General features: G+C 41.1%; 1 protein-coding gene across 2 annotated transcripts in view; it reads left to right on the forward strand.

The window, feature by feature from the left end:
- ddah1 (dimethylarginine dimethylaminohydrolase 1) overlaps nucleotides 1–21,396 on the forward strand; it is a 106,902-nt gene that overhangs the window by 5,731 nt on the left and 79,775 nt on the right. Inside the window, exons 1-2 of one of the 2 annotated variants that reach the window (XM_051946817.1) lie at nucleotides 5,272–5,460; nucleotides 5,539–5,868. In XM_051946817.1, the coding sequence (XP_051802777.1) occupies nucleotides 5,575–5,868 (294 nt within the window). In that variant the 5' untranslated portion in view covers nucleotides 5,272–5,460; nucleotides 5,539–5,574. Of the gene's footprint in view, nucleotides 1–5,271; nucleotides 5,461–5,538; nucleotides 5,869–21,396 lie in introns of those variants that run through there. The other variant, XM_051946818.1, reaches the window with a different exon arrangement.

A 21,396-nucleotide genomic window follows, 5' to 3' on the forward strand; every position in this document is an offset into this window, starting at 1 on the left:
TGATTATAGAAGGAACAATGAAAACTTCTCCCTTTGATACTTGGCCACAGTACCACCTATTTCTAAGGATCAGTGCATTCCAAAAGTTATTGCGTGATGAAGAGATTAAAGTTACTTTTGTGGTATGTCTGAATTTGCCTAACTTGCCTGGTCTAGTTGTAGAAACTTCTTGCACAAATAAAGTCAAATCAGGTCAGAGTTTATCTATATAGTGAACCCATGCTTTACATACTTACAGCACATAAACACAGACTCACATCATTTAGAGGGAACTGAAATGTTAAAGAACCGCTCAGGTGAAAATTAAACAAGTTAACACGTCCATGTGGCATTTTTGTAAGCAAGAAGACATATCATGAGCAAAATAGAAAGTCAATGACATGGTTGAGCATTTCCACCTTAAAAGCGAAGTATAGCAAAGACAATCTCAACAAAACTGATGTAAACTTCCAAGGTCTTTTAAGTAAAAACCCCAAGAAACAAATCCTGTCAACTTGTAGGGTGGAGTTTCCTGTTTCATTATTCTTCAAAATTGTTTTTTTTTTTTTACTTAAAGCTGCTGTCCGGAGTTTGAATCACAGCGTCTCCCAAAACACTGTTGGTCCCAGCCTCCCTTAGCCTAGCCATGCTACACCCATGTTTCTGACGGCACAAGGGTCTAGGGAAGCTCGACAGGGAGGGAGGCGGGCTAAAAGGTTGTCTATCAAATCCCTCTGCAGCAATTGGGTAGGTATACAGCCAATCAACGCAACGAATAGGCTGACGTAGTTCCGAGAGCACCGGCGGATTGTGGCTAAGTCCCATTAGCCTCCCAACCAGCGGAGCCAACTGGTATATTAAGGATTTGCCATATCCCATCGGCATAAGTCCAAATACGTCTTTCTTCTCAATGAAACACTTAAGTGCCGTCCTTTGTTTATCTTTCAAGTTGAATTTTAGCTTCAAATCTTTAAGGGCTGTGGCCAAAGCCGAGTCGAAAGATAACTGTTTATTGTGCGCTGGTTGTTTCTATCAGAATCGTCGCGCCTCTGTCGTCACTTAGTTACGCCCGCCTTCTGACTCTACACTTCATGGTGATTGGTCCGGCCAGTTTTAGGAGAATCCAGCCTCGAGCCTTATGGAGGGTAACTAGACCCACCCTGGCAGAGAATTAAATTCATTGCCGTGGGTTGTCTAGCGTGGCGAGGCTAAGCCTCCCTCTGATTTCGCCCCTTTATTTGTGCACGCGCGCAGTACCTGAGAGGAGTGCCCGGAGTGCTGCAGCATCTTGCCTGTTTTGCTGTTTTCCACTCTTCTGCATTTAGTACATTTAGTAAATAATAAAGGAATTACGTTAGAATGCTGTATTGAGTCTAACTTGTCCTAATACCAAAATAACATGAATCTGCTAGGACGAACGAGTAAAGTTTCAATATGTGATTACACTCGTGTATCCCTCTCGATGACGTTGTTTATCAAACTTAGTGCATTTACGCGTGTATATGTGTTACATTGTTTATTTATTTCTATCTAGAGTTCAGAATTGCATGACTCCTCTGACGAAGAGTATGTCCCAGACGCCCCAACATCTTCCTCCAGAGGTCGGGCATCTAAACGAAGCCGTCAGGCGGGCTATGGAGGCCGTGGTCGGGGAGCGACGCGAGCACCCCGAGCCAAAAAACGTCCTGCAGTCTCTTGGCCTGACAAGCCGTGGGATTGGTAACTTTTCTGGAAGTTGCTGATCCCTGATGCTCTCTCCTCCACAAGCAAAACAAATGTGCGCGCGGTTGCGTAGTGCGTAGCTCGCCCACCTCTGCATGGGCTTGCTTGCTGTGCGCGTAACCGTTGATTGACAGCATGACAAAGCTGAAGCTCGAACTTGATTGGTCGGCAGCGACCGGCGCTTTTTGGAATAACATGGGGGTCTATGAGAGGAAGGCGGAGCTCAGGAATAAATTTTCATATCGCGTTATACTAACATTATATTATAGTATCGAACTAGACTAACACATTTAAGCTTTGTTAAAAAATGATACATAAATTGAAAACAAACGGAAACTTCGGACAGCAGCTTTAAACATGCCCAAATGCCTGAATTACTCCAGTATTCCAACTTGCCACTGTGAAGTGTAGAGTAGCTCTACACAGTTTGAGCAGTGCCATAGGTGAGCTAGTGTGCTGGAGTTGCTGTAGACGGAGAGAGAGGTCGGGACTAAGATTTGCACATTCCAGTGGAGATATATGTAATCATTTTAGGATAGGAAGGATTTTTTAAGATGAAAAGATGACTTCTGAATATGTAACTGTGATACACAGAGATTAGTTTTTAGCTGTTGAATCAATAACCAAATTCAAACTTTAAAACATCCACAAATACTTTAATTAACAGTGACAAAAGACCAAGATTAAGATTGGATTTTAAAATGTGCATGAAGTATAATAAAGTTTTAGATATTTTATACTCCAAGAAAGGAACAAACCAAAAATGCTTTGCCTGTCTCCCAGTACTTTTTGATTGCTGAGGCTCAACTGTGGGTGTAAATTTCTCCTTGCCTCCACACTCACAGCAGCTCTAGCACACCAGCTACAATTCTGCTCAAAAACAGTCAATCTACTCTACACAATGGCAAGTGGTAATACTGGACTAATTCAGCCAAACATGTTTGAACTTGAAAGCGATTCTGAAGCGGAATGATAACACAGAAAGTCACACCTGCAAGTTAACAAAGTAGGTTCTTGAGGTTTGTTGCAAATGAAACCCTGAAAATCTGAATCTGTATTTTTAAGACTTGTACACTTGAGTTTTAAGGTGGAAATACTCAGCCGTGGCACTGGCTGGTTATGTCACTCATTATGTACACTACTGTTCAAAAGTTTGGGGTCACCCAATTAGCCCCATTAATTAGCCTTTCAACACCATTAGCTAACACAATGTAGCATTAGAACACAGGAGTGATGGTTGCTGGAAATGTTCCTCTGTACCCCTATGGAGATATTCCATTCAAAATCAGCCGTTTCCAGCTAGAATAGTCATTTACCACATTAACAATGTCTAGACTGTATTTCTGATTAATTTACTGCTATCTTCATTGAAAAAAAATGCTTTTCTTTTAAAGATAAGGCCATTTCTAAGTGACCCCAAACTTTTCAACAGTAGTGTATGAGACCCTGAAAATCTGAATCTATACTTTTAAGACTTGTCATCTGTACACTTCAGATTCAAGGTGGAAATACTCAGCCATGGCACTGACTGCTTATTTCATTCATTATGTATCTTACAAAACATTTTCACCAATGGAGAAGTTTAAATTATGCTAAAAGCGACAGCTTCCTTTCCTCAATTCAGAACTACTCTTTATTGATTTCTATTGGATGTTGAGAGACTCAACAGATCAACATTTACTTTGCATTTTCTTACTGAAAAACTCGTTGCATTGGATGTCACTTGAGCTGCTACTGAAAATGGAACGTCCATTCCTTTCCTCTATAAATATCATTTTATTTGATCACTTTATTTTCGGAGGGAATTAGGCTCATAAATTTGCCCGACTGCCTAAAGTTAAATATGCTCTGTGCACCTGTGTAATCATGCATGTCTGTGTCACTTCAGATGTCTAGAAGCTCATGATGAGCCCAATCATAGCAGACAAATAAAGAGGTGCTGCTCGTGGTGCCGCTTTATCTGCAGCTGGAGGAGCGTGTCTGCTTTCACTGATTTGATTTTATAGCTGCACAATGTAGCAGCCAGGTGTGCCGAAAGTATGAGGGCTTTCCTTCATCTGACTAACCCAAATTCCTCCGCGTGGAAAGAGAAAAGAGAGGGTCTTTTCTTGGGCCACATCCATCCGTGATGAGGAATGATGGAAAAAAAAAAAAAAAGAGGTCTGGGTGGGTGAGTGAGTGGGTGAGTGGGGGCAGGTGTTAGTGTTGGGAGGAGGGTGCTGCTGCTGGTTGGTGATCCTGGCTGGAGTGGGAAAAGGAATGTGGGGCTCCTGGAATGTACTGGAATGTTTGGAGCAGTCGGGGATAATTGAGTGAATCTGGAACAAGAAAAGACAAACCGAGGTCCCGCGGTGGAAGAATGCGCTTCTGGGACGTCTGAAGAAACATTCCATCCATTCAGACAGCTTCACCGGGCCCAGATCCTTCCTTAGATGGCACCATAGGGAATACAGCCCCCCTCACCCACCCACCAGCCCTCCCATGCGCACATACACTCAGCACTGATCTTCCTTTCACACCCTTCTCACCCTCACACCTCACACAAACACAAAGCCTCTTTTTATATACATTCATTCTTTGCCCTTGAAGTTTGTCTACATAATTTCTTCAAGTCCGCCACGAGCAAAGCAAATGTCTTTAAATTATCAGCTTCGAGCACGGAGATGTACTTTCAGTTTCTTTGCTTTAAAAAGCATTTTAATATAACAGTGGGAAGAAAGCAGCGGTTTCTCAGCTGCATCTAGATCCGCATGTGATCATCATTTCTGTCATCATCCGTTTATTTCTCTGGGAAACTTTAGTTTTTTTTAGTATAAATATATAATTTACTGTGTCTTTCCATACTTTTAAATTTATGACTTTTCTCCATTTGTCAGTCAAATTTCTAAAGACTAAATCTTCTCTCCTATTATGGCAGCATCATACATTATTTACCAGTCTTAATAGTGTGGGCAGAAGTGGCTTCCATCCATCTCAGTATGAAAAAACTAAACGCAGCTCTCATATTCTCTGCAAATGTTTCTTTTCTTATTGGTGTCACTGAGTTTGTTGCAGATTTCAGCAACTGCACCTATTTCTAGACGCAATCGTATACATAAATAGTATCCAGCAACATTTCCTGCAGGGATATTACGATTGATCCAAGTGCAGCTGTCACTATGTGGACAGAAACGCTAATGCCAGTATTGATTCCAGACCTGCAAGTTAATATTTTTGATTGATTGACAAAATGATTTAAGAAAATGATGGCAAAAAGCTCAGGGATTTTTCAGATGGTTTGTTTGGTCCAAATTTGGAGCAAAACTTAACTTATAATCACCAAAGATAAAGAAAAACACAGAATTTTGCAACTGATGAGCTGGAACAAGGTGGTGTTTCGGATTTTTTTACTTGGGGGGGGGGGGGGGGGGGGGACAATTCCACTCAGTCTTAGGCACTTATAAATAACTACAAACAATATTATGGCATATCTATAGTATTACTTAGGTATGACTTGAACCTGCAGGATCTGCTGTGCTGAGCCAGTGTGCAGCTGCCGGACCCACAGCTCAGTGAGAGTCTGACTGTCACTTGTTGGGCTGAACGCCTCTGACAGCCTCGTCGGCTACACGTGATGGTCGGTGCGCGTCACCGAAACGCTGTCGCTCGCCTGGAGACTGGAGCAGGGCTGACTGACACTGTGTGCAGCAGGCTACTGTAAATAAAGAATAAAAGCCAACAAACTAACAGGCAACTAATAAGCAAGCCGGGCAGCAACGGGTCAGCTGATTGTAGTTTTTCTCATTCATTCGCCGAGTTGTCTCTGAGGGTGTTTTTCACTCCTTTTTTTTGTTCCAGATTTGAGCGTGCCAAGTGAACGGGGGAAAGCAAAACATGGCTGGTTTGATGGCAGGTTTCGGTCATTACACCCACGCCGTCGTCCGGGGGATCCCCTTGTCCCTGGGCAAAGAAGCGCTCCGGACCAGCCAGGCGGAGGTGGACGTGGCCAAGGCGCGCAGGGAGCACGACGCGTACGTCGAGGTCCTGAGGACGAGGCTCGGGCTGGAGGTGGTCGAGCTCCCCGCGGACGAGTCGCTCCCGGACTGCGTGTTCGTGGAGGACGCGGCCGTGGTGTGCGGTGACACGGCGCTCATCACCAGACCCGGGGCAGAGAGCAGGAGGAGAGAGGTAGGGAAGTGTCAGCATGATTCAATACGGCCAAAATAAAAAATAAATAAAAAAAAGTTTTGACGTGAAAGTGGAGAGGAAGGCGTCCTTCCTGCCCTCGCTGGACTGTTGTGCTCACTTGGCATGCAATCAATAAGCTGCAGGGATGGGCAGCATGTGGATGTTAGGCTGCCTAATGCATGTCAGACTGCACATTAGAGCCTATTAGACTCATCAGAAACATAAAATACAAAATTATTGTTCTAGTAAAAGCATGATTTCCCCTCGAAATGTGACTCAGTTTTCCTAATTAACTTAAGGCTCTCTCTAGCTGTAGTGCCAAATTAAATCTGGTGCAAAAATGTGTAGGATTTGGGAGGATTTCGTAGAAGAAGACCTGCATTTTATGAAAGCTTTGCATATCCACACATTAACCATGTGCAGCAGCCTTTACAGATGGATATGGTGATTATAAGGAAACACCCATTAGAGAAACAGTGCTTTTAAAAAATGAGTGACACTTTGAAAAAGATAGATTTTTTTCTTCACTTTTCATCATATTTATATACAATTTATCATCAGTTGCCTCTTTCCTCGTCAAAGCATCCTCAAGGTTCCACTTCATAACTCACACAGCTATTGGCTGATTGGGATCCTGTCTAGAACTGAAGAGGAAGAGAAAAGAGTTCAGGAACTAAAAGGCTGAACCACTACAGAAACTAATGAATCAGGACTTGATTTCTGAAAAACAACACAACAGTACGAGTGCACTTTGGTTGCCTAGTGAGGGCGGCTGCACTGTAGGCTATTTGTGTGTGTTTGAATGACAATGAGGGAAACGGTAGGACGGTTTCTGTGAAAGCCCCTGTCATTTCACATCACACTCACTTTGCTTGGCTCACTAGTGCTAATGGTCCCCAGCCTCACTGGCGGCAGGGATATTGATTGAAAAGCTCGCCGCTGCTACCTTCAGCCACCACATTTCATTTATGCCGAACGCGCTGCAAGTCAGATTTGCATGCACATGTGCGCACGCCATCAGCACTCTGCCGAGCCCCTTTATCGCCTTCAAACTGTGGAATTTTTCATATTTCAGACACAGATAGCAGTGCTTTGGTTTCTCGCTTCCATTCCGCTCGTGGGAGATGTCAGCTGTGATGAAAGAAAAATTGGCATAAATAATATGTTTGCAAAATACAGGCTTGTGAAAAAAATCACAATGAACGCCTGGCTGTTGTCTCGTGCAGAATTGCAAACAACTGAGCTGAACTGCACAGTTTGACAATGAGATTTAATTTTCTGTGCAAATGACATTTCAGTATGATTGTGCGAGGTAAAGCGCTGTTGGTGGCTGTGGAAAACAAACAAATGACTTTTCACGTCAAAGTGAGCAGAAAAGCTCTTGTCCCATAGTTGAGGTTATGAGGCGGTTTGGCTGTGAATGATGAGAGATGATACATTAGCGCAGAGAAAAGAGTCACAATTGAGTCTCTGGCTTGTTTGTATGTGCAGCTGGAACACAGTGGCGGTAAACACACACTCTTTCTCATAATGAATGCAGTATAAAGCATCATAACCTCATAGTTTGCATTACAGCAATAAAATTTAAGTTGGTGCCTCCTGTGCCTGGAAATGCAGGAGATGGACGGTGTGTCTAAACGCTGTCAGGATCAACGAAGTACCCAATCATCTCAGGTTTTATTGCTTTTACGGCCTTTCTTGGTGCAAATATTATAACAATTTACTGCATGATGCAAGATTCTATGTCTGCAGCTGGGAGAAAAGGGCCTGTCACTGCTTGTGATTTACCTGCGTTGTTAATGTGTCAGTTTGAAGCAACATAGAAATGAATGTGCAGCAGGTGCAAGTAAGTGAGTTTCTGATCTTGATCTTGTGCCAGCAAACATTGTTATAGTTTACTTTATCATTAACCAGTAAGTTACAGGGGCTGCCATTGGAAAAACTGGACTTTGTACAGATTGTTTGTACCGTCAGAGGGGGAAAAAAACACCTTAGGTCGGAACTTGTGGTAAAAATCTTTTGATAAGACGCCATAGAGGACAGGTACGCAATGCAGCAGCAGAAGTGATGTGGGAATTCAGAGGTGTGCTTATCTAAATTGAGAGAAATCACTTGTTGTGTTGCTGTTTATCGCTTTCGTCTGGTGAATGTTCCGGGGTTTTTTTTTTAGTCTATCGGCCTCCTACATCAGATCTGTTTCCAGGTCCCTTTGCCTCGGTTCCTCTAATCATCTTGTAAAGTCATTGGAGGGGAGATTAACGAGTTGGTTTTTACTATTTGATATTTTGCTCTCGGCCTTTAAAAGATGAGACCTTCACTTTTTGTAATTGAAGACATGCATTATAGATTTTTAGATTATTCAACTCCATAAGACAACAGGGAAAGGAATAAGTTATTAAAGATTTCTTGAAGGTTGCAGGAATCTTATCCATTAGGCCGGGCCTTAAAAGCTTTATTATTAGGGGAAATGCTTGTCTAAATGGATTGCATTATTGTGTAGCGCACACTGGAGCATTGTCTAAAACACTCCACTCCAAAGTTAAATTTTCCTTAATACTAAACATAAGTCTGATAAGCTGAATGCAGAGCTGCAGAATGTCATGTAACCTTTAATTTTTTTACTTATTATGAATTCCTTCAAGTCTCGTAATAAAAAATGTCAAAGTCATTTTATGCTTTAGTTACGTGCTAAGTTGAGATAGCAAATTATTTCCATAATGTCAAACATTTTCAAAATATGGAAAGAAATATTTTCTTCAGATTGACAAGAACACATTTCTAAAATACTGTTTTGAGCTTTGAAAGCACTTCATTTCGATTTTAAGTGTTTGATTTGACAGAGTACAATAATGTGCTGCCGTTCTTACTGCACCTTGTTCAGGGTGATTACAGGCGGTGGTACAAACAGACGGTTTTATGAATATGTAAGGTTTTTAGACTGATAATACAGTCCACTTTATAATGTATACATTTATCTGGAATTCACACAAGCACCATTTGTCTCCTGTCCAACATCCTTGCTGTTTCTCGGATGCAGTTGTTTACCGCAGGTGTTGTGTGTGACGTCTTATCTCACCTCAACGCTCTTGACTTGTGATAGGCAGCGACAGAGCTGAAGGGTGTCCTTGGCCTCGTGTGGCCACAGTCACCAAACCCATGGTGAAGCCTGTTGGAGGGCTCCATGTGATCAGAGAGCTAGAGTTACACCCAATAACTGCTATGTTTTGGCAAAACTGCTGTTCTCATATAGATGCATTTCAACTTGACAATCACCCCCCATTCAACCACACACAAGCAAGTAGTTCTGACCAACCAGAAAATATTTACACAGATTTTGTAGCAACTCAAAAAGTCTATGTTGTTGCCATTGAAAAATGTATAGACTGTGTAAACATGCATCTGTTATTATATATATGTGTGTGTGTGTATATATATATATATATATATATATATATAGAGAGAGAGAGAGAGAGAGAGAGAGAGAGAGAGACTGTGTTTGTATATGATTTCACATATGTGTTTGATTTCTGCTTTTTAAAACACCTGTAGGCTTGAGAACATACTTTAAAAGGCTCTGAAAAACAAGTGGTACCAAAGAAATTACTGGCTGGATGGTCACTGTGTGATGTCTCAACTAGGTGGTTGTCCTGAGCTGAACACTCGGGACACAAGTGTCTTTTGTGTACTTATCTTGTTATTTTTTAACTGTAATTACTTTAGGAGCTTTATCAGCAATTAAAAAAGAAGGACAGAAGCACCTGTTCCAGGTTTTAATCAATTGACGGTCACATATAAAGGCTTATTACACTGTATATGAGCTCGTATGTGCTTCTGTGTGGTGGCAGTCTGTCTGCAAAAGCAATGACTTGTTGGCCAACAGTGATTTGTTGAAAAAACAAATTGAGACGTCGTGCCACCTCAGTGTAAGTAACAGTCTCAGCACAGGCACCCACCACTGGCGATAGGTGTTGATTCCTTGTGCACTGAAGACTGTCAGAAAAAAACTGGCAACTGAGCCACATAATGAGTCTCACTGGGATGAATTCAGCACACTGTGTTCTTCACAGAATGACTGACAATAAATAGACAAAAAGAAAATACCCCTGACCTGCTGACTGCATTTCAGTTTTTCTGTCAAGCCTCTTGACTTTATCCATTAAAGCAGCAGATGTTTTTAAATATTTCCTTCCCCTGACCTTCATTTAAACTTTAAATGACTTGTCTATAAATTCAAAGAAGAGTGAAACCAGCAGCCTGTAAATGTCCTAATTAAAAAGATCCTCAAGTATTTATGTTTGACAGAACGGGAGGCGGTGAGCTGTAAATGTGGTGTGGAGACATACGCCGACCATTTTATTGTTGCCCTTGTTGAAGGCTGTTTTGCAGAATGTTGTCACTTCTCTCGGTAGAAGCTGTAATGCATGTTTGATTGGCTGGCACTCCTCATGCCAATAAAAACTTACATGTTTTTGCTTGCTTGCATATTTTACACATATTTTCTCAGCATCAGTTCAGGTAAAGGAGTTCATCTTTATGTATAGGAGGGTTTTTGCAACCATCAAAGATTTAGGAGTCGACCAACGTGTTTATTTTGGACCAGCTCTCATTATTAGTAATCAAGTAGACTGATGACCCTGAGGTAATTTTGGCACCTGACTTTGAATTGGTTTTATTTTTATTTATATTTTTAGTCTTCGGACTCTTATCTCTTAGAATTTGGTCACTTGATTGTTATTAGTTGTATTAAATAAAAACTAAACTCATTTAATGTCATTTTAAATTTTTATATCATTAAAGCACCTTAAAACCACAACTGTTGCCATCTATCACCGTGGCTACGTGTCTTCTTTTGGTCTATGGGTTATTGTGAGCCCTAACCCATAGACCAAACCCTAAGCTCACACTTTTCTTCATGTGCTAACATAGTTGCACAAGCATTTTCTAATCATCAGTTAGCCTTTCAACACCATTAGCTAACACAATGTAGCATTAGAACACAGGAGTGATGGTTGCTGGAAATGTTCCTCTTTGCCCCTGTGGAGATATTCCATTAATACTCAGCCGTTTCCAGCTAGAATAGTCATTTACCACATTAACAATGTCTAGATGGCATTTCTGATTATTTTAATATTATCTCCATTGAGGAAAAAAAATGCTTTTCTTTCAAAAATAGGGACATTTCTAGGTGACCCCAAACTTGTGGTGCAGTCATGCAGCTCTACCGTTTTTTTGTTGTTGTTGTTGTTGTTGTTGAATTTACCATTTTAGTGATGGTGCTCGCCTCATTGCATGCAAATATTGCATCAAAACAATTCCCCATCACTACTTTGCAGGACCACTGCCTCTACATCCTCAGATCAGCTCCGTCCAACACAATACTAGAAACACAAACAAGCCCCAGAGCGTTTTTCAACCTAAAGCAGAAGGATGATGAGGTGCACTCTGCAGGACAGAACGGTCTGGCTATGCATGACCAGCAGGAATAGAACAGACAGTCGCCTCAGGAAATCCAGTTATCATTTTGAAATTCTAAACCTCTCTCTCTCTGTCAGTCCTGCTCGCCTACCATTAGTGTTAGCATTAACAGAGCTACATGCTCCTCTCACTGAAGAGCAGCAGCTTGTTCAAAAGATTATTCACTCACTTGTTCACCAAAGTCGAGATGCTTAATGGTTGGACGAATGAATGCACATTATACCTCCAGTGAACATCCAGAGGAAGCTTTATGTGGTGAAGCATCATTAATCCTGAAACTAACTCTAACAGACACATAAATGGTACTCGACTGAAAGTCACATTAATGCTATGTACACATCACCTGTGTTACATTAGCATCAGATTATCATTAGCTGACCTTTTTCTAAATGTCAGCTGCTGCCTTCTTCTTTGTAATTTATCTCAGCTACTTTGTTGATGCTTCTTGTTGTATATTTGCAAATCAGTCATGTCCATTTACTTTAAATAACCACCAGGAAACATTACTGACTGCCACATTACATCCCTGAATGTAAGGAGCATTTAACTTAACAGGTCAAACTGACAAATCTACTGAACAAAAGAAATTCTGGGTTACAGAGGAAACTTGGATAATAAACTGCAGTGCGTGATTCCACAGATGCCGCAGCTCATTAAAAAACACTTTTCATTAAAACAGCGATTAGTTCATTTGTGCATTATTATTTAATTGTTATTCATTGATGAAAAGGGTGAAACATTTGGTTGAAATATTACTTTTTATCTCCCGCCTCCACGAAGTGGAAAAGGGGGATATAGGTTTGGCCTCCGTCCGTCCGTCCGTCCGTCCGTCAGAGATGAAGGGGACAGCTTTTCTCGGAAACTATTACAGCTAGGATTACGAAATTTAGTGTGTAGCTTCACACCATGGACACCTTGATCAAGTTCCAAAATGAGACCTGTGCGATAATATTTAACAGAGTTATGGCCCTTGATCACTATCTTGGATATAGACTCATAGACATCACATGTGGCGGGGGATATTGATGACCATGTCATCTTGTTGATTAAGGTTTTGTTTTGACAAAATTAGCACTGGTGCACATTTGCGGTAAAAATTAGAATCTTTATTTTCAAATTTACAATAATAAACTCCAATTAAAACTTAATTGAAATGTCTTTGCTCATTTGTTTTACAGATTTTTTAGAGAGAAGTGATTGGTTATTACTCACGACCAGTCAGATAATGCTGTGAGCACTTTTGGAGAACTAGTTTCCTGTCTCTTAAGTGTAGAGAATCAAGTGGTGTAGTAAGTAGATTACATTTGCAATTTCATTAATTTGGCTAAAAACGTATTACACCGAAAAATGCTGAATGTGAGATCCCATAATTGACCAGACCAAAAATCTGATCTCTAATTAATGATACCAGTTTAGTTGAAGTTAAAGTTTCAGGCACAAGTAGCACTCAGTCTAGTTTGGTTCCATGTAAAATGATTAGATGATGAATCATTCATTGGTCATCTGTGGTTTGATGTCCTTGTTCATGCCTGGTCTGTCTCCAATACTAGCTTCCTGCTTTATGTTGGACATTTGTGCAGAACTTGGAGGTTGGTATGTCTAAATGAACACTACAAAAATGCTGTCCACTTTTCTGCACGTGATCTGAGCCTTAGCACAACATGCTTTTTGTCTTCTCTCTGTGGTTGCAGCTTTGTGGTAGAGACTGAAACAGACAGGCGTTGGACACAAGTGAACAAAATGAGTCTTCCCCACAGGATATCTGAATTCATTCTCTGTGACAGACTGAAGAGCTGAGTAATCACAGTCAATCTGCTACTCCTCACATTCAAACCACGCCGCTAAATTGCCAGTTCACGTAAATCACAAAAGATGTCTCCTCGCCGCCGGTGATCTAGTGTCTGGCAACGCAGGCACCAAAGTGCAAGATGCAATAATGATCCTGTTTTGGAGACCACGGTGTGGTCAAATTGTACTTTTTTGCTTTTTTTTTGCTGTAAGAGGTGGGAGTGCAATTTCATGCCAGAGAAGTTCCAAAATTACACTGTGTCCTCTAATCTGCTCAGACACAACCTTAGCTTTGCGATTGCGCCCACCGTCATACGAGCAGGTTGTTTGGAGCTTTGAAATTACCAGGCAAGGACAAGCACAGAAATTGGACTTGTGAGGGAAATGGCATTGCAGCTGCAGCCAACCTTGCATGATATTAGAGCCTAAAGACAGATAACAGATAACTTCTGGTGAGAACTTTTGCCTCAGAATTAGCCAGTTGTGATAGTTTTGCTTGAGGAGACATGAGGTTTTAGTACTTTAAGGACCACGGTGGAGTTGATCGATAGTTACTGCTTCAGAGTCAGCGTAGGATGTATTTAAGTGTCTCAGGATGGGACCGCTATCTCTTACCGTTGCTCGAGATGAAAATGACAAGGTAATCAGCTGGTGCAGGTTGTAATGGCAGCACCAGTTTCCATCTAATGCTATCTCTTCACTGAATAATATTTGCATTCAAATAACCTTGTGGATTGATGACATTTTCAGTGCCTCTTTACAGATACATGAGATTCTTCCTCATGTTTGCTAGTTCAAACCTTTTAAGCTTTTCACCCAGATGAGTAGCTCCCATCTGATATTGAGATTAGCAAGAATTTTTATTAACCAAGCTGACAACATTGTCTTTAACTGTTGTTGTTAGATAAGGTACAACACTTTTACATCTTGCAGTAGTGTTTTTGCTGTACTTTTAGTTAAAAACAGACTCAGTCCAGCATCCATGACAAGCAGTGATTTAGCTGAACTGTTAAACTGCTTCATATAATTTTAGCTGTCTCCCAGTAGCTGCAGTTGGGTGGCTTTTCCTCTGCATTTATACCCAGAACATCAGGTTGTGCTGGCAATCTCTCAGTCTGACAGTGGAGTCAAACTTAATTGCCTAGAAAGAGAACTTCTCTCTGATCCTCTACTCTCACTTTTACTTCCCTGTCATTCTTTTTACTGAAGAAAAAAAAAAAAGACCTGAACTCCCAACAACTGAACAGGAAGCTGGCTTAGTTTTATCTACTGAATCAACTTCAGTTTAAATCCTCCATGAGGTGATTAATAAGCTTGACCGTTTTACTCGTTCTGCTCAGACATTGGGATGACTTAAAGTGCAGGCGTTAACTGTTCTGGAAGGGCCACTGGATACTTACTGTATCTCACAATGCTATACTGCTATAAGCAGTTACTGTAAGTTCAGCTTACGGAGTGCCTGGAAAATAATGGTCATTAAAAAGTGCTAAAATCTGTCATAGCAAGTGTAAAACGCTTAGGTGTATTTAGGTCTAGAGACAGGATGGAAAATTCTCCTCTGCAGACACAATATTTAGGTCACGTTTTCATAGACGTAATATTTAGGTTCAGTCCTCGCAGTTTATGTGTCCGTGTGGGCCTCTTTCCGGTCATGCCTCACGTAGCCACCCCCAAACTAACGCCAGACAGCACACAAGTCCTGTTTGGACTAGACGGCCTGCAGATGCTGACTCCTCGCCTCCCTTCCCACTCTTATATGACTTCCCTAACGGAACCGACCTGGTTTCCTTCAGGGAAACTTGACATCCGAGTGTGAACGTGGGAGGAGGTTGAGACACCTGGAACCCGGCAGTAGCATGTTGGACGGGGTCAGCCTGCCTTCCCTGTTACATTCCTACCGCAGTTAACCTGCCCTTCCTCTTGCTGTTTGTCTGTCTGATTCCTCGTCTGGCTCGTTTATTTGTATCATCTCAGCCATGCCGCCTCTCCCATCCTCTGCCTCTCATTCATTGTCTTACAGAGGATATTATCAAAGTATGGGGTCTAACTCAGATTAAATTGATATATTTATATGTACACGGTCAGATCACTGCTGCCATGAATCAGCCACTTAATAGTCACGGTGTTCTGCCAGTGAAACAGTCTGAATCCCTCTCTGACTGAGCAATATAGGTTAACCTACTTTTCAGTACCGGAAAAATAAATTATATTTCCAGTAATAGGATAATAGTGATAGTAAATTACCATGCTGCTGCGTTGTCTTCTGTTGGCATGAAAATGTACTCACATTGAAAACACATTGAGAACCAGCGGTGGGATGGAAATGCATTCCACAATAAACAGTCTGGCAGTGAGGCAGCCGTCTCCGTAACCCTGCCTTCTCATACATCAAGCAGGAGCTACCTGTACCATTTTTACTTTCACATACCTTAAACAGAGAAAATAACAGCATTAAAATAGAATGTTCAAAGCTGATGATGAGATGGTCACCTGTTTCATTGAAATCAACAATTATTGATTATTTTAATGATATATTTCAGCTTGTGTATCCACGTACAGGTTATAATTTTAGCATTTTAATGTTAAAACCACAATGAAAACATACCTGGATGAATAGATTTACCGACATGAGTAATGGTAAATAAATAAATGACATTTTCATACACACTCAATAAAGAAAGCAAGTAGAACCATACTGATAATGATTATGCCAAAACTGCACTGAGTTTAATGTTCTGAGTGGATTCCAGAACCGGATATCGCCAGAAAAAGACCCCACACCAGCCTCTACACTCACCTTGATGTCAGATCCGTCAGCCCTCGGAGCAGCCGCCGGGACTGTGTCACTTGATGGAGGTGGTGGCAGACACAGTGTCATGACCACATGTCCCTCCCAGCCCTAGACTTTACCCAGGGAGGTCTGTAGGCACAGATGGGGGTGAAGTGAGGCTCAGACAGTTGCAAACTAGTGCACACTGAGAGAACAGCACAGAATCCAACGGAGAAAGTGACAAAAGCCAAAAAGCCTCCATTATGAAAGATATGAAAGACTTTTATGAGTAAGGACGAGCACACTTTGGGATTGTTAATGCAACTGAACTTTGCACTTTTGTTTTACACTTTTGAAACAGTTTGCTTGTAATTCGTTCAAGTGAAACTGCTGAATATTGTATTTAAAATTTTTCTACTTGTTTTTGAGTCTATAGTTGGTACATATGGTTCATCATGCAAGCCGAATACAAAGAATACAAGTCTAATTCTAACAGAAAAAACTAGCAGGTTGCAGCTCCAATTCCAGTGTTCACACTTAGCCTTGTTAATAAAGTAGTGAAAACATGGATAAAACTTATTGTTCCATTCCAAACTAGCTAATTAATTTTAGATTTGCAGTTTCTAAATATTTACATTCACTAACAGGCGGTTTTCACTCCCATGTCGCTAATTGATGAAACAACATTAGCTTGCTGCTCGCTGTTAAAAGTGAAAAGACTAACAACTATTGACCTCTTTAATGACGATGTAAACAGGCAAATACGCAAACAGGCAAAAGTTTACTTTTATTTCAGTAAGACAATACACCTAAACGCACAATAAAATGTACCTTTGACTACATGACCATATTTCATTAGCAAGGTTAGCGTATTTAGAACTACGCTTTCCAAACTGCACACTATGCCAACTCTGAAACGAACACACAATAAACATAGATACATTAATATTTTTACATGTATGCATATATAAATAAGTAATACATGAAGTGTAAGCAGTTAAGTTTATGTAACTGTAGTATTTGCTCCCAGAAACAGTTATTTTTGGCAGATATGTTACAGCTTGTGATGCAACTTCTCTGTTTATAGCCAGCTGTGGTAGACTCAATAATGCTACAGATATTTTCTAGCTGCTGATTCCTCAGTACTAAATGCTCATCAAACTTTAGTGCAAGTTTGATGCAGTTTCATAAGTCACAAGTCTGAAATTGTGTACTTAAATTATGGACTCAGGAATAGCTGATCCAGCCATTTTGCTCCTGTTATAGCATCATCACAGTGTGTTCTGTATGAGTTGGCCAACACGTGCCAGAGCTTCTCCACTCATGTGTCTTGTGTAAAGTCAGAATCGCATGAACAGACCAGACAGCTCTGCCCCCATCCTGCCGTCACCTCGGACTCGGCCCCCTTTTGGCCCCAGGTTCACCCACCAAAAGCCCTCCAAGAAGCCGGCACAGTGCAGCCGTCTGTGAGACAGCTGCAGGAGACTCACGAACAGGAACTGCTCTCAGCCTCACAGGATGACCCGGTCACGCTCAGCCGTCGCTGTGGGTGTGCGAATGTCTGCTTTGGTATGTGAGACAGAGCAGTAGAAGACACAGGAAGTGAGCCAGGCATGGTGGAGTTGAGAAAAGTCTCGCTAAGGTCAGAAAGGGTGCTGCAGAAGTTGAGACAAAGACCCTTTGTTCACTTGAAGTTTGGGGGGTTGAGTGTCATTTATTTCACAGAAATGACATACTTTTCTGGTAGCTTGGATTGATATGTAGGTTTTTTCTACTGAGTCAGAGTCCTCAAAGGCCACATACCGAGGGAAGTTACCTGAGAGGACGTTGATAAGTGTTTTAAGATTTTCTGATATTTTTGTCAAGATAGAAATATAAAAGCAAGGGATTTTTCAGGGCTGTTTGCATTTACATATTCTTGCCCTTGCTTGGATGAGCAGGTTGCTTGGTAATGTTTCACCTGGGATTGGAAATGATTCCTGTCAGTCTTGTGCAAAAACACTTTGAGTGCTGTTGTTTTGTCAGATGTAAAGAGAGGACTCACTGAGCTTTGACTGCAACAGTGTTGATGAAACTTACCTGAGAGGATAGCTGAATAAATTGTGCCTGTTTTGAATGTTCACTATGAAACTTCTATTAATATTAAAATTGTTATGGTGTCATGAGTTCTTAAATAGTCAGGTGTGTTAATTTGTAACTGGTTTCATACTTTGGTCATGCTGGACTTGTTTAACTTCAACAGAGCTCACAGATGTTGTTTGATGACAGGTTATGCAACAAACATCTCTGATGCTGAGAAGTCTGTGGACTCAGTAGGTATTTGTGTAATTTGTAGTGGCCTCACTTAACCAAATAAATACTTCACTTGTAATACTATGATTGGTTCTGCCACATCATGCTGCACTCTGTAAACACAGCAGAAATCAGTCAAGACTAATTGAGATAAATCTCTGTAAGCTTTTATAATCTTGCTCTCTACTTTCTCTCTCTCTCTCTGTCACTCTTTGACTTCTCACTCTCACCCCCTCCCTTTTGTTCTCACTCATTAAAAACAACACACTCCCTGAGAGATACAAACCATCAACATCAACCTCATTGATTGCTGGAGATGCAGTGTGAACAGAAATATCTTACATCTTGCAAGGCTACAGCCATCAGTCTTTCCTGTCAGTCCAGATGAAAGCTGTGGTTTATCCCATTTTTTTCTGTTGCCACTGAACAACAACATTCTTTACAGCCTTCATGTTATCTAGAGGCCTGTTGATGGGATTTGGCTACCACCTCTGGTGGTAAAGATTGAATATATCTGTGTCTGAGGAGGTGGTGTACCAACTGGCCTTACCTCGCATTAAAGCACAAAAATTCGTTGATGATATCCAGCTGTAATGCACATTGTGTACTCTGTGTATCTGTACTAAACCCCACAGAAATTACTGGTCAAACAGTGTTTGTTTATTACATTTGTCTTGGTCCCTGTGAGCAAAAACTCCAGGTGGCCCCCTGTTTCAGAAATACTGCAACCATGATGTCTATTTGCTGTCAGAGAACATTCTTTTTTGCTTCCACGTTAGTGAATACCACATCCGGAGGCATTATGTTTCGAGGCTGACATTTGTCTGTTCATTTGTACATCTGTCTGTCACATTCTTGTAACCAAGATATCTCATAAACATCTTGAGGGAATTTCTTCAAATGTGGCACAAATGTCCACCTGGATGCAAAGATGAACTGGTAGAAATCTGGTGGTCATTGGTCACTGTGAGCCCCCAAGACACCAGAAGCCAAGAATGCAAATACTAATTACAAAGAAATTTCACATAAATGTCTAATTGGATGAAATGATGAAGTGATGACATTTTATATCCAAAAGGTCAAAGTCAAGTTGACTCATTGATGTAGGATACAGCTGTGAGCTGGTGATTTTAGCTGTCATGTATTTTGGCAATCAGTTCACGCTTTTACCTATTTCACATCAAAAGAGTCAACAGGAATGGGTTCTAGCTTTCCAGATGTGAGGATGATGCTTTTTTGTTCATAAACAATGACATAATTAAACTGAATGTCAAATAACCAACTACAACCACCCAAATGAATTCATATTTGCTTTCATTTCATTTTTTAAGTATTTACTATGACAGAAAATAGTCAATTTTCAGCTATCATAATCTTTAAAATGCTAAACCCCTATTTGGCAGTACTTAGACACAATGATGCGTTGAGCCACATCATAGCCAGTGTCACAGCGCTACCCTTCTGATGTTCAGCAGGAATAATATTTACCATGTTCACTGTCTGGGTTTAGCATGTTAGCATGCTAATTATCAATAAACACAGTGCAACTGACACTGAATGTTAGTATTTTTTGTAGGTATTTAGGAATTAAACAAAGTACCCGACTGATTGCAAATCTGACCAAATGTTAAACTATCAAATAACCAAGCTTACAGTTCATTAATATAGTGAATTGGAACCATGAATGTGTGCAAAGTTTCATATCGATTCCTATAGTATTGTAGCATGGTATATTTTGGTTGGACTCAAAGTGGAGGACTAGTCAGTAGAGTTCAATACTTTTCAGTTTTACTTATATGGCAGCAGTTTGCCACATTGGTCATCTCAGGGCAATTCACATAGTAAGGTGAGGACCCTACAAGGTTACATTCAAGAGAGAAACGCGACAAATTCAATGAGTGGGAAGGAAAAAAAAACTTACCTGTAACAGTAAGAAGTAGATCCAGGGTTAGGGAAAAGTCTAAAGACAACAATAACCACAGAGTGACAACATCCATGCTATACACAGAGCAAAGCAGTTAGCATGTCTAGAAATGACCAACATGTGCAGCTTACAGATTCTCACTATGCAAACCTGTTGCTTTTATCTCCATAATTTCATTAGCCTAGCCGCGCCAGACCCAGGTCTGAAGACACAAGGGTCTAGGAACTCTCGACAGGGAGGGAGGCGGGCTAAAAGGTTGTCTTTCAAATCACTCTGCAGCAATTGGGTAGGTATACAACCAATCAGCGCAACGAATAGGCTGACATAGTTCCTAGAGGATGCGGGAGTTTTCGGTGAAGCCTTATTTATACAGTCAATGGGTGAAGCTCAAGTATATTACAGACATGTTAACAGAAAGATTATTCAGACTCGGTGCTAATGGAGCTCAACGACTGTTGTCGACCCTGGCAGAGAATTAAATTCGTTGCCGTGGGTTGTCTAGCGCGGCTAGGCTAGTTGTTTCCGGTTGTTTCTGTCAGAACTGTCGCGTCTCTGTTGTCACTTAGTTACGCCCGCCTTCTGACTCTACACTTCATGGTGATTCGTCGGCCAGTTTTAGGAGCATCCAACCTCGAGGCTTACCGAGGGTAACTAGACCCACCCTGGTGGAGAATTAAATTCGTTGCCGTGGGTTGTCTAGCGCGGCTAGGCTATAATTTCATTGTAAGTAACACGCTTTGGTTTTTTTCAGTATTGATCAATCAGAATAACTGTATTTAAACATCACTTTTAGACAGCAAATTGGCTGATAATGGAAAATAATTAATGGTTGCAGCAATAATTGTTGGTTCTTAAGGACGACTGTGTCTGTAAAACTGAAAAGCTGTAGTGTTTTGTGCCTCCACAGTGGCTCTACAGGTGTCAGCCTGTCAAAATGCTCCTTATATCCTTCTTGTAATTACCACCGGGGGTTGACGTGATTGTGTTTTTCCCCATTTAGCAGTTTAAATTAACAGAACATCAAAGAAACGCTCCATCAGACTACTTACTTAAATGGCTTTTCCGATGAGCTCATGTGAGGTGAAATAATCTGATTTTGCAGACGATCTGTACGCAGTATGTTGTAAAGGCCAGGCTCAGTGCCGTGTTGAAAGAACATGGTTGAAACTGTTTTGGTTTTGGTGCTCTGTTTCTGTGTGAGACAGTGCAGTGCTCCTGGCGACTTGGAGCGACATCAAGAGTGAAGTAAGTGATGAAATATTGAACATAACCAATTATA

This window comes from Acanthochromis polyacanthus, chromosome 4, assembly GCF_021347895.1.
Source record: "Acanthochromis polyacanthus isolate Apoly-LR-REF ecotype Palm Island chromosome 4, KAUST_Apoly_ChrSc, whole genome shotgun sequence".
Lineage (NCBI taxonomy): Eukaryota > Metazoa > Chordata > Actinopteri > Pomacentridae > Acanthochromis > Acanthochromis polyacanthus.